General features: G+C 35.7%; 1 protein-coding gene across 1 annotated transcript in view; it reads right to left on the minus strand.

Annotated features, from left to right (window-relative positions):
- Positions 1–11,914, minus strand: part of SYCP1 (synaptonemal complex protein 1) — a 152,521-nt gene extending 140,607 nt beyond the window's left edge. The window contains exons 1-7 of the mRNA XM_022583832.3: positions 11,507–11,914; positions 8,796–8,880; positions 8,576–8,619; positions 8,345–8,401; positions 7,049–7,213; positions 6,255–6,322; positions 2,444–2,517 (exon numbers count right to left, since the gene is read on the minus strand). Coding sequence (XP_022439540.1) covers positions 2,444–2,517; positions 6,255–6,322; positions 7,049–7,213; positions 8,345–8,401; positions 8,576–8,619; positions 8,796–8,880; positions 11,507–11,614 — 601 coding nt within the window. The 5' untranslated portion in view covers positions 11,615–11,914. The remainder of the gene's footprint in view (positions 1–2,443; positions 2,518–6,254; positions 6,323–7,048; positions 7,214–8,344; positions 8,402–8,575; positions 8,620–8,795; positions 8,881–11,506) is intronic.
- Positions 11,915–14,015: the final 2,101 nt, after the last annotated feature.

Below are 14,015 nucleotides of genomic sequence, written 5' to 3' on the forward strand. Positions count from 1 at the left end.
CTAGAGATTATCATACTGAGTGAAGTAAGTCAAACAGAGAAAGACAAATATTGTATGATATTGCTTATATGTGGAATCTAAAAAAAGGTACAAATCAACTTATCTACAAAACAGAAATAGAGTTACAGATGTAGAAAACAAACTTATGGTTACCAGGAGGTAAGGTGGGAGGAAGGGATAAAATGGGACATTGGGACTGACATATACAGACTACTATATATAAAATAGATAACTAATAAGGACCTGCTACATAGCACAGGGAACTCTACTCAATATTCTGTAATGGCCTATATGGGAAAAGAATCTTAAAAAGAGTGGATATATGTATATGTATGTGTAACTGATTCACTTTGCTGTACACCTGAAACTAACACAACATTGTAAATCAAATATACTCCAATAAAAATTTAAAGAATAATCATCATCATAATAATAATAGAATAAATAAAAGATGTTTTAGGAAAAAAAGAATCTACATGTCACATCAAGATATACTCTTTAGGGTAATTCTGTGGTGGTCCAGTGGTTAGGACTCTGTGCTTTCACTGCCAAGGGCACAGGTTCAATCCCTGGCTGGAGAACTAAGATCCTGCAAGCCATGTGGCATCGCCATAAATAAATAAATAAATAAACAAACAAACAAACAAACAAATATGAGGAAAAAAGATATACTCTTTAGTTCACTTAAGAGATCACCTAAAAATGTTTAAAAGGTTCTTCAAACCTCTCCCACCATCTGATATCTGACTTAGCTTAAAACTAAATGGAAGAAAGAACTAGCAGCCTTGTCTCTCTAGCCCAGGTTACTTTCTACAATGCAGTCCATATACTATCTCTCTACCCCATCCATATACTTTTCACCACTTTTTATATTTAGACAGAAAAGTTAATCTTGCAAGTTGAATAAACAGGGTATCATGGAAGAGCTGATAGTGGTGCAGTACATTCTGGAAGGTATATATAGTTGTAAAAGCAAAGTACTTTAGGCAGAGACCAAGAATAAAATAACTAGCAATACTGCATACTAGAAATAATAATAACGGCTAACATTTATTGAGCACTTTGCACTGTTTAAGCATTTTATATTTATTAACTACTTTAATTCTCAAAACAACACTGAGGTACTTTATTAACTAATAAACAGAGGGTCAGAGATTACATAAATTATTCAAATTATTCAAGGTCAAGCAGATAACAACTTAAAGTTTGAATTTGAGCACAGGGCTATCTATCTCTTCAGTCCAAGCTCTTAAGCTGTGTGGTATCAATTAAAATTTGAAAAATAGAGGCTATCCTGAAAAAGCAGGTAGACAGTATTTCCCAACAGATTCTTGGCAGAAACAAACAACAAAGTAGACCTAATGGCAGATTAATGACAAAGACAAAAACAATTATTTTTGAAAATCAGATTATGTTTTTCATCAAAATGAAAAAAATTCCTACTTTACAATTAACATCAAAATATGCATAAAATAAAAACATGCACTTTCACATATATACTACAACCTTAATAGAATGTTTTAAAATAATGTTTCTTTAGAAGAAATTTGAGAATTCTATTTATAAATAAATACTACACTGCTATTCTTAAGCACTATGCTTTCAGCATAGCCCTCCATCAGTATTTTCTATTATGAACATGGCTATATATCATTCTTGATTCAATTTCCTGGTTGTTCCAAACAGAAGAGAAGGTTAGTCTCAAGATCACACTTTAATTGAAATGAGAATTAACCATAAATGCCAAGTAAATATATATCTTTTAAAATATATTACCTTTCAAAAAGCTTGAAGAACTTTTCAAAGCTCAAAGAACTGAGAATCTAGTTACTACTTATATAAAGAAATGGTATGAGACACATATAACTTGTTCAAATAAAAAATGGCTCCTGGGACTTCCCTGGTGGTCCAGTGGTTAAGAATCCACCTTCCAACGCAGGGGACATGGGTTCGATCCCTGGTCAGGAAACTAGGATCCCACATGCCACAGGGCAACTAAGGCCGTGCCACAACTACTGAGCCTGCATGCTCTAGAGCCCACGCACCACAACTAGAGAGCCCACATGCCACAACTACTGAGGCTGCACACTCTGGAGCCTACGTGCCGCAACTAGACAGCCCATGCACCACAACTACCTAGCCCGCGTGCTCTGGAGCCCGTGCGCCACAGGTAGAGAGAAGCCCGCATGCTGCAACAAAAAGACCCCACATGCCGCAATGAAAAGACCCCACATGCAACAACCAAAAGACCTTGCATGCTGCAATGAAGATCCCATGTGCCACAACTAAGACCCAATGCAGCCAAATAAATAATTTAAATTTTTAAAAAATTTTTGATTGGTTCCAAAAACTGAAAAGACAATTTGTTTCCCTCTCCACCCCCCCACCATTAAAGTAATAACAATAAATTGATAAAATCATATAAAATGAGAAAGATATTTACATTTCTTTGTCTTTTCAGCAGATCTGGCACAAGTTTCTTTGAGTAGATTACATAAATGCCTTGTAGCATTATTCCTGAAACAGAGGAAAGAGTTTGCATAAGTGTAATATATCTCAAAGCAAAATCATATATAAAAGTTATGAAACATTACTGTTACAATTTTAAAGAAATTCTTAAAACATCATAATATTTAATATATATCACATATCGTTCATAAGTGACTATAAAGGAAAAATTGGTTGACTGTACTATTAGCAAAGATGATTTAATAACTGCCTCCTTTTAAAGTGAAAAGCTCCTTAAAAGTTTCTACCCAAGTAGCTTTCAATAACCTTTTAGTAAACAGTTCCAGATTCACCTAAGAAATAAAATGAGAAGAGAGGATTGGGATTTTCATTACTAATTACCCCAGAAATATTCTAGCTATCTTACCTTCAAAACATAAAATAAGTAATTTTCTGAAGAGTCATTAATTATGTGAATAAGACCTCTGATCATCTCACAGATGCAGAAAAAGCTTTTGACAAAATTCAAAATCCATCTATGATAAAAATTTTCAACAGAGTGGGTACAGAGGGAACCTACATCAACATAATAAAAGCCATATATAACAAGCCCACAGCTAACATCATACTCAACCCTGAAAAGCTGAAAGTTTGTCCTGTAAGATCAGGAACAAGACAAGGATGCCCATTCTTGCCACTGATATTCAACATAGTATTGGAAGTCCTAGCCACAGCAATAGACAAGAAAATAAAAGGCACTTGAATCAGAAAGAACAAAGTAAAACTGTCACGATTTGCAGATGACATTCTATTATATACAGAAAACCCTAAAGCCTCCACCGAAAAACTGTTAGAACTAATAAACAAATTCAGTAAAGTTACAGGATACAAAACCAACATACAAAAATCAGTTGTATTTCTGTACACTAATAATGAACTATCAGAAGAGAAATTAAGAATATAATTCCATTTACAATTGCATCAAAAAGAATAACACGCTTAGGAATACATTTAACCAAGGAGGTAAAAGACCTGCACACTGAAAACTATAACACACTGATGAAAGAAATTGAAGAAGACACAAATAAATGGAAAAATCTTCTGTGTCCATGAATTAGAAGAATTAATATTGTTAAAATGTCCACACTACCTAAATGGAGTCTGGTACCAATTCCAAATTTGGAAGGGGGTTCCTCACACCAACAAGCAATTCTGGGCACCACAGCTGAGGGTCCTACAATTCAATTCTGACACCATCTACCTGGAGATAGCATCAGACTTCATAAGTTAAGGGTTCAGTCCTATAAGACTGCTACCCTCCCCTTATCCCACCAACTTCAGATGCTTGTTGCAAGCCCAGGTTGTTACCTGTGGTTCTGTCCCACTGGCTATAAATCAGAGGTTCCCATGACCTCCTCCTTGGCTTCTATTAATTTGCTAGAATGACTCAGAGAACAGAGAAACAATTTACTTACTAGAGTACTGGTTTATCATAAAAGGATATAATTCAGGAACAGCCAAGTGGGAAAGATGCACAGGGCAAGATATGAGGAAAGGGTGAGAATCTTTCATGCTCTCTCCGAGCTCATCATTCTCCCCAAATCTCCACATGTTCACCAACCAGGAACCTCTCGAACCCTGACCTCTCAGGTTTTTACAGAGGCTTCATTAGATAGTCATGACTGATTAAATCTTTAGCCATTGGCAACTGATTCAACCTCCAGGTCCTTGCCTGTCCCCAGAGGTTGGAAGTTCCAATCCTCTAACCACGTGGTTGGCTCTCCAGGCAACCGGCCCCTATCTTTGGTGGGGTCCAAAAGTCACCTCATTAGCATAACAAGACACCTTTTCACTCTCAACATTTAGAAAATTCCAAGGGTTTGAAGAGTTGTGAGTCAGGAAAGATGGATGAAAACTAAATATATACATGAAATATATTTTGGTCATCTGAATGACCAAATATATATATATATTTTCTTATAAATCACAATACCACACTACTGAAAGCAATCTACAAATTCAATGCAATCCCACTCAAATTTCCAATGGCATTTTTCACAGAAACAGAACAAACAATACCAAAATTTGTATGGCATCACCAAAAACCCCAATTAGCCAAAGTATCTTGAGAAAGGAGACCAAAGCTGGAGGCATCACACTTCCTGATTTGAAACTACATTATAAAGCTATAGTAATAATATAGTTAGTAATATTATATATTTGAAAGTTGCTAAGAGAGTAGATCTTGAGGGTTCTTGTCAAAACAAAAAATCTGTAATTATATATGGTAATGGATATTAACTAGACTTATTGTGGTGATAATTTTGCAATATATACATATATCAATCATTACATTATACACTTAAAAATAATATAATGTTATATGTCAATTATATCTCAACCAAAAAAAATTTTAAAGGTCAATATAATGTAGTCATATCTTCCAAATCTCATTAAATGGTATTGAAAGTTAAAAAAAAAAAAAGACCTCTGGGTGTCTTGAAGTTGCTAACATATACACCAGTTTAAATTTTCCAATGTATAATTTTTCTGCAGAAATGAATTGTTACAGATTAACATTTTATAATAATTTTTAAGTCTAAATATTAGTTTAATGAAGAGCAAAAGCTGTAATATTACATAAACTACATCCTTTAACATTTTCAATAATCTAATAAATGAAAAGGTTAAGAAGTCACTGAAATCAAAGGTGGCTTTGTTTTGTTTTCAAAGCCTGTGACTATTCTCTACCACAAATCAGTAGTTCTCAAAGTATGATCCTTGCACCAGCAGCATCCACATCGCTTGTTAGAAGTACACATTCTTAAGTCTACTCCACTGAATCAGAAACTCTGGCAGGGGAGGAGAGGCCAACGACATGTGTTTTAAGAAGCTCTGCGGGTAATTCTGAAGCTTGCTAAAGTTTAAGAACCACTGTTCTAGACAGAGGAACTTTTTATTGTTACTGATTTTGTAAAATCAAAACAAGTAACTACAAACCTAATTCTTGGACTTCCCTGGTGGCACAGTGGTTAAGAATCTGCTTGCCAATGCAGGTAACACGGGTTGGCGCCCTGGTCCAGGAAGATCCCACATGCTGTGGAGCAACTAAGCCTGTGTGCCACAACTACTGAGCCTGCGCTCTAGAACCCGCAAGCCACAACTACTGAAGCCCATGCGCCTAGAGCCCATGCTCTGCAACAAGAGAACCACCGCAATGAGAAGCCCGCACACCGCAACAAAGAGTAGCCCCCCCGCTCACCGCAACTAGAGAAAGCCCGCGCGCAGCAACGAAGACCCAACACAGCCAAAATTAAATAAATAAAATTAATTAATTAATTTTAAAAAAAAGGATGATACTAAAGTTTTAAGCCAAAGTTAATGGAAGAATGATTGGGCCACTGGCAAAAACAGGAATTTGACAGTGAGAATTAGCTTGGAACTAAGTTGAGCCCTCTTCTGCAAGGGTTTCACCTAAAACAATAGTCAAACAAAAAGGTATACAATATACATAGGCAGTTGTAGATATAAGATTATCAGGTACCTTTATCAACGCTAAGTAATGGCTTCCCCTGCCTGTCATTTTAAAAAGTGAGAAGTTACTAGTCAGTGACCACAGTTTGCCAAATGCAAGAATGTAAAATAGGTATGTCTTCCTTTTCTCCACAGCACCCAGATAGAATTCTATATATCAATTAATATTATACAACAGAAAGAGCATATTCAATTTTTAGAAATTATTTTAATAATTAGTTTGGAATAAAAAATAAATTTGTAAAGAACAAATTCATTAAATTATTACTTACTCTTTTATTAAATCTTTATTTTCTTGAATTCCTTCTTCTAATTTCAAACTTACTTTTTCATTTTCAAACTAATTTATAAGACAAAAGAACAGTTCATCACATTTTACTTAGCAAAATAAACATGAGTATATTCATTAAGCAGCATTTCTTTGCTAACATGCTATGATGATCAATAAGAATTATTTTCTTTGAACACAAAGAAGAACTTTTTTTGTCACACTTATGGATATCCTATAAGAATATGGGTCTCACTTTCATCAGTCTAAAATTAGGTTTGCTGAATTATCTCCAAAATGTATCCAACAGTATTTTAGTGTGATATTATCGTCCCTAAGCATTTTGAAATGATGTTTTATCTTTCTCCTAACCCAATGTTGCATTTTCTCAAAATTTTTCTTTCACTATGCCATAAAATTGAAGAGAAACAGTTTCAAATTTAAAGTTTTATCTACAATGTCATTTTCTAATATAATAAAAAAGACATATCAAACAAAACATCATCAGTAACGGGAACCAATAAATATTAAAATTCTATAATTAGAATCATTAAATCAATCTTTATCTAAAGTAAATTACTATTTCCCTAGCCATTTGCATTAAGTTTCGTGCAGCCTGTCTTCTGCTCATCCTAAAGTTGAAATGCAACTAATATTAATGAAACTTCAAAAAACACCATTCTTAAAATCCACATCACAGAAACAAGATAAACCCAACTTACTCTGAAATAATACTCTAGTTTTAATAGTATTATAAGATTTACTATACTATATTTTCAATTACAAATTTCATTATACCTGTAGTTCTTGAATGGCTTTCCGCTGTGCTTCAATTATTTTTCTATTTTCTTGCAACTTGTTTTCTTTCTGCTTCAGTTCAGATTCTACACTCACTTTCCACTTCTTGATCTTGTCAGTCTCCTTATACAGTTTTGAATATAGTCTGCTCATTGGTTCTGAATTCTATTATAAAATAGGTTTTCAATGACTGTTAATAGTTCAAAATTTTAGTATAACCAAACTACAGCTGCCTATTGAAAATATCCATGAGTATCTTAATAGTTGAGACCAAATCTCTCCTCAATTTATGCCCTAATACCATGCTGAAAGCTATATTAACTTTTTTCTAACTACTAAGGCAATATTAGCTACTTTACTAAGGTTACTGGTCACCTAAGTTATTCCTTGATGAATAAAATCAAATAACTTCAAAATGTGCCTAAGCCAGAAGTTAGAAATCTTTAAGTCAATGAGAGAATCTGGCTGCTTAAAAGCTAAAATAAATCACTCTACATGAAATGTGTCAATTTTAGCAATGGTCTTGAAATATTTTGGTTATACAAACAGCTTAAGGATTAGCCAAAGGATATGAAGTTTAAGGTACAATGACAAGAAAAATAATAGTGAACACAAGATCTTTCATTTAGCCTGAGGTTTTATTTGGATTTTATTTGGATTTCCTGCATCATCCCTTTCCACATTATAAGGTAAATGTCAAAGGTTTTCTTTTATTTTTTTAATCATGCTACTTTCTCCTTGCTGATAGCTCTGTTATCAAAATATATGAATAAATTCCATATTTCTAAATTTGTGATACCATAATCCCAGCAACAACCAGATAGCACTTTACCAGGCCATGGAATTTCTCTTTGCTTTAAAGATATCTATGTGCCATAAGAAAGAATGATTTTTATAACTAAAATCAAAAGTACAGTATATCCTACAAATTCCTTAGACAGTAAACCAGCCAAACAATCATACCTATTAATTCAAGAATTGTTTGTAAAATACTGGCTTAATTCGCAACCTTTTCACACATTGCATTCATCTCCCCTTTCCTATTCTTGATTTTTATGGTTTAAAGTTAAATTGCCCCTTAAGAATTCATGCTTTTATAACTCAGGAAAATACAGAGGCCTAGTGTTTCAGCAAATTCAAAAGAAAAGCAAAGTGGCAAAAAGGTTTTAAAGAATATAACTTAAAACCTTAACTAAATATTAATCCTTTTGAAGCTTCAAAAGAAAGATAAATACAAGTAATAATAAATGATACCCCAATTACAAGAAATTTAATATAGACGGGAAATCTTCTGACCTCAAAATCAGAGTCTTTTAGTCCCTCCTGGTAATGACAACTGTCAGAATTATCAACCTAAAAAATGAATAAATTTTTCCTATGAGAAAATACTCCTGATGATAGTTTCCAAATAGCAGCAATTAAATACTGAAGACTAGTAATCCAACAACTAAAGATTTTTTTTTCTTTTTCAAGCAAGCAATTCAATATCTAAACAGGTTATATCTATATACACTATACTTAACTGACCTGTTCAAGCATGGGCAAAAAGTCAACTTTTTGTAAAGCAGGATCTGCAAGATAAAAGACAACTAGAATTAAATATGCCAACATCCTGTTTTATATATTAACTATTATATCTAGCTTTAATGTCAAGGCTATCAATATAATACTCTTATTTGATATCTAGCAATGTGTATTTTAAAAATGTTTCTATGTAAGGTGATACATTGCTTTTCTAGTCTCCTACCTGAATCAATGTTTTTCCCATTTTTGGAGAAATTAGTCATTGCAAATGGAAAACCAAAATCATCTTCAACACATTTGTTGAAACCCTAGAAACACAAAGAAGTTCTTAAACACACTGTCTCATACCACTCTAATAACTAGCAGTGTAATATGTAATTACATATACAGTATACATCTGCTTAAAAAAGTGACTATAATTGTAAATCCTTTAATGTATACATAGTGTTAAATATATCAAATGATTTTGCCCTGTAAACAAAGCAAAATTTTTTAGTTTTCACTTATAAGAGAAAGCTAAACTAAAATTACATGATACATGCTTTGTAAGTACTCAGTAATAATTTTAGTGATTTTAATTAGTAGCTTAGAATATTGGCTTTCTTCAATTTCATTATGATCTTTGCCCTGGTAGAATTGAGAATTTTCTTCACTGAATAGCATTTTAATATTATACTCTTTGGCTATAGAGACATAAGAATTTTTCTACAACATAGAAAATTAAAATATTCATTGCTTCATCCTATTTCCAACATAAAGTTCCACATAAGAAATTTATTTTTTTAAACAGAAAGATAGATCAATGGAACAGGATAGAAAGCCCAGAGATAAACCCACGCACATATGGACACCTTATCTTTGATAAAGGTGGCAGGAATGTACAGTGGAGAAAGGACAGCCTCTTCAATAAGTGGTCCTGGGAAAACTGGACAGATACATGTAAAAATATGAGATTAGATCACTCCCCAACACCATACACAAAAATAAGCTCAAAATGGATTAAAGACATAAATGTAAGGCCAGAAACTATCAAACTCTTCGAGGAAAACATAGGAAGAACAGTCTTTGACATAAATCACAGCAAGATCCTTTCTGATCCACCTCCTAGAGTAATGGAAATAAAAACAAAAATAAACAAATGGGACCTAATGAAACTTCAAAGCTTTTGCACAGCAAAGGAAACCATAAACAAGACCAAAAGACAACCCTCAGAATGGGAGAAAATATTTGCAAATGAAGCAACTGACAAAGGATTAATCTCCAAAATTTACAAGCAGCTCATGCAGCTCAGTAACAAAAAAACAAACAACCCAATCCAAAAATGGGCAGAAGACCTAAATAGACATTTCTCCAAAGAAGATATACAGACTGCCAACAAACACATGAAAGAATGCTCAACTTCATTAATCATTAGAGAAATGCAAATCAAAACTACCATGAGATATCATCTCACACCAGTCAGAATGGCCATCATCAAAAAATCTAGAAACAATAAATGCTGGAGAGGGTGTGGAAAAAAGGGAACACTCTTGCACTATTGGTGGGAATGTAAATTCATACAGCCACTGTGGAGAACAGTATGGAGGTTCCTTAAAAAACTACAAATAGAACTACCATATGACCCAGCAATCCCACTACTGGGCATATACCCTGAGAAAGCCATAATTCAAAAAGAGTCATGTACCAAAATGTTCATTGCAGCTCTATTTACAATAGCCCAGAGATGGAAACAACCTAAGTGCCCATCATCGGATGAATGGATAAAGAAGATGTGGCACATATATACAATGGAATATTACTCAGCCATAAAAAGAAACGAAATTGAGCTATTTGTAGTGAGGTGGACGGACATAGAGTCTGTCATACAGAGTGAAGTAAGTCAGAATGGGAAAAACAAATACCGTATGCTAACACATATATATGGAATTTAAGAAAAAAAAATGTCATGAAGAACCTAGGGGTAAGACAGGAATAAAGACACAGACCTACTGGAGAACAGACTTGAGGATATGGGGAGGGGGAAGGGTGAGCTGTGACAGGGCGAGAGAGAGTCATGGACATATACACACTAACAAACGTAAGGTAGATAGCTAGTAGGAAGCAGCCGCATGGCACAGGGATACCGGCTGGGTGCTTTGTGACCGCCTGGAGGGGTGGGATAGGGAGGGGTGGGAGGGAGGGAGACGCAAGAGGGAAGAGATATGGGAACATATGTATATGTATAACTGATTCACTTTGTTATAAAGCAGAAACTAACACACCATTGTAAAGCAATTATACCCCAATAAAGATGTTTTAAAAAATTATTTTTTTAATGTAATTTTTTTTTTTTTTTTTGCCACACTGTGCATAATGTGGGTTCTTAGTTCCCTGACCAGGGACTGAACGCATGCCCCCTGCAGTGAAAGTGCGGAGTCAACCACTGGACTGCCAGGGAAGTCCCCACATGAGAAATTTAAATAAATTACTAAAAAAAGCTCTATTCCTCCTTTCCTATAAGAACCTACTACACGTACGAACTTCCCATTTATCCTGTCAACCCAGAAGCTCAGAGTCAAATTTTAACCTCAAACACTGATTTTTACCAGTATGTCAACATATTTGTCCAAATTTTCTTAATTTTCCTTGATCCTAATATTCTAATTTATATTTTACTATTTCATTGTATATGTTCATAAGTTGCTGTAAATCATTTAAAGAAAGAGGATTAAAGTAAGCAGGTCCCATTATGTATGCAGAATTCCAAAGCACCAGTAATTATTTCTTTAAATGAATGATGCCTAAACACATTAAGTGTGCTCATTATTCATTCAAAGAAATGCTATTCAAAATTCTTGGGTAAATCAGACCATATTTACTGAAAAAAATTATAAGATATCACCAGTAAGAAAGTTCACTTTGCCTCATTTACCTAATGAGTAAATGCAAATTTACCTTGAAGAAATCAGAATCTCCTCCCAAAGTCTGAGGTTTCACTGCAGATACTTGACTGCTACTTAATCTCGGTGGTACAAACAATTTAATGGGCTTCTGCTTTTCCATTTTCTCTTCCAGTGGTAATTATCTATTGCTCAAGATGCGGGAGAAAGTGTTTTACATTGTTTCATTAATGCACTACTTATTCTATAATAAATGGGTATATAAAGGAATGCGTGAAACATTTGCTACCATGGAAGCCTACGGTGTCCCTTACTGCCGTGGTGTTCAAAGCAGAAACATCCCCTATTCGTCCCCACCATCCCCCCACCACCAATGGCCACGCTGGCGACGTCAATGGATAATCGAGAAACTCAAACTAGGCATCATCGCCGGGACAGCCTGAAAAGAAGCCCGTTACCTCCACCAGCCCTGTTAAATTGCATCACCTCGCCGGGAAGAACTAGTTGACGTGCTTAGACGACTACGGAGAAAGCGCCAGATGGCGCCGGGGGCTGCCTGCGTGTGGGAGGGCCAGTAACAAAACGTCGCCCAGCTCTGGGTTCAATCATCAGGGAGGGAACTCTGCACACCTGCCCTTACCTTTAAAAAACTAGCGGGAAACCGCGGGCTCGGTGCTCACGCGAACCGCCACCTGCTGTCTATTAGGGCAGCAGAAAGAACCAACACGAACTTCTGCCTCCGAACCTCGGAAAAGGCGGGATATCGCGCCAGCCGAGCGGCCAGGAGGGAGGTGCAGGGCGGTTGGAGGTTTAACGGCTAAATAACGGTCGGCGACCTCCGTTGACCCGGGGCGCAAGACCTACATCTCGCGAGATTTCCCTTTACCTTAATAGCAATTCTTCCCTGGATACTCTTTCTCCTTAGAATTGGCCTTCTTTAAGCTTCTCCTATTGTTAAAGAATGTGAGGAAAACTATCAGGTGCTGTGATAGAATGGAGCTGAGAGTGAAAAATCTATTTCTGTCCTCTAAGAAGAGCTCACAGTCTTAGGGAAGAAACAGTAATCATTTAACGGTAGTAATTTTCTAAGGGTTGTTGGGACCCTTAGAAAGGGACAGTGGCCTTTACAGTGGCTTGGGAGTCAGGAGAGAGCTTCACGGACGTGGTACACTTTTGTTACTACTTCCGTAGAAAACAGAAGGGTGAATAGAGCGTTGGCTAGATAGTGAATGCGGGAAGGGGTGTTCCTGGCTGAGGGACGGTAGGCAAAGGCGCTGGAGTCGTGAGAGAGATGAGTCCAAGAGCGACTGAGGGGGCTTCCCTGGTGGCGCAGTGGTTGAGAGTCCGCCTGCCGACCAGTTCGTGCCCCGGTCTGGGAAGATCCCGCCGCGGATCGGCTGGGCCCGTGAGCCATGGCCGCTGAGCCTGCGCGTCCGGAGCCTGTGCTCCGCAACGGGAGAGGCCACAACAATGAGAGGCCCGTGTACCGCAAAAAATAAAAAAAAATAAAAAGAGTGAGTGGATCCAGGCAATGCGGTGTAGGTGTGTGAGGACGCAAATGGGAAAATGATGAGACTGGAGACTTAGCAGATGTGACGGCCTCTCGAAGGCTTTTGGATTTTAGCCTTTATGGATGGGAATCTTGAGGAAGTTTGAGCGGAAAAGGGGGCATGATCAAGTTCAGAAGAAAATTTGTAGTATGAAAAATGGTTTAGATTTATGAGACTGGAGTTAGGGAGACAGTTTTAATAGCCTGGGTGAGTAAGGTATGAGACCTGAGCTATGACAGTGCCAGTAAAGATGAAGAAAATGTGTCAAATGTAAAAGATATTTAGGAAGGAAAATTAATAGGATTTGATGGCTTTTTTAAAGTGAGCAGCAAAGGAGAGAAGTCTAAGATGACTGCCTGGTTTCAGACTTTGGCTACTAGACACAATAAATATTGTGGGTGCTAGGTACCTAGGTTTGAGCAATAAGACAATGAGTTCTGTTTTCAACATATTGACTTTGTTTTCTAACTTTCTCCATGTACTACAGTATAATTGATGCTTTTCCAAAGGACTTTAGTAATATTTTTAAGCAACTTGTTTTGTATAAATTTAACCTACCAGACGGAACAGTTTCTGATAAAATTACATTTTGAGCTAGAAAGGATGATCCAGTGTAAGCCTTTCATTTTACATGAAACAGTCTAGATACCCTGAAAAAGATAAAATACTCCCTTCAAGAGATGATACCAAGAATAAATGCACAAGATAACCCCTGGGGGGAATAATTGATACATTTAATTAATATATTTTATAAGTTGAGGGTATAAATTCAATATTCCAATTTTTTTAAGTTTTACAACAGTGAAATATTCAACTATGGTCTTTTTTCTGTATTGAAAACAAAATGCTATTCCTAGTATTAAATTAACTTAAAAATCACAGTATTTTATTTAATCAGATCCAGTCTTTCAAAACAATTGTGCTTCCATAGAATTTCTCACTTTCATGTATTTCACATGAAAAATTGTTAACATTAATCTTATTCTTACAAGGATTAAAATATTTGTGGTAAGA

This window comes from Delphinapterus leucas, chromosome 1 (assembly GCF_059928025.1).
Source record: "Delphinapterus leucas isolate spDelLeu-1000000601 "Yukka" chromosome 1, BTC_Dleu_Yukka2, whole genome shotgun sequence".
NCBI classification, from domain to species: domain Eukaryota; kingdom Metazoa; phylum Chordata; class Mammalia; order Artiodactyla; family Monodontidae; genus Delphinapterus; species Delphinapterus leucas.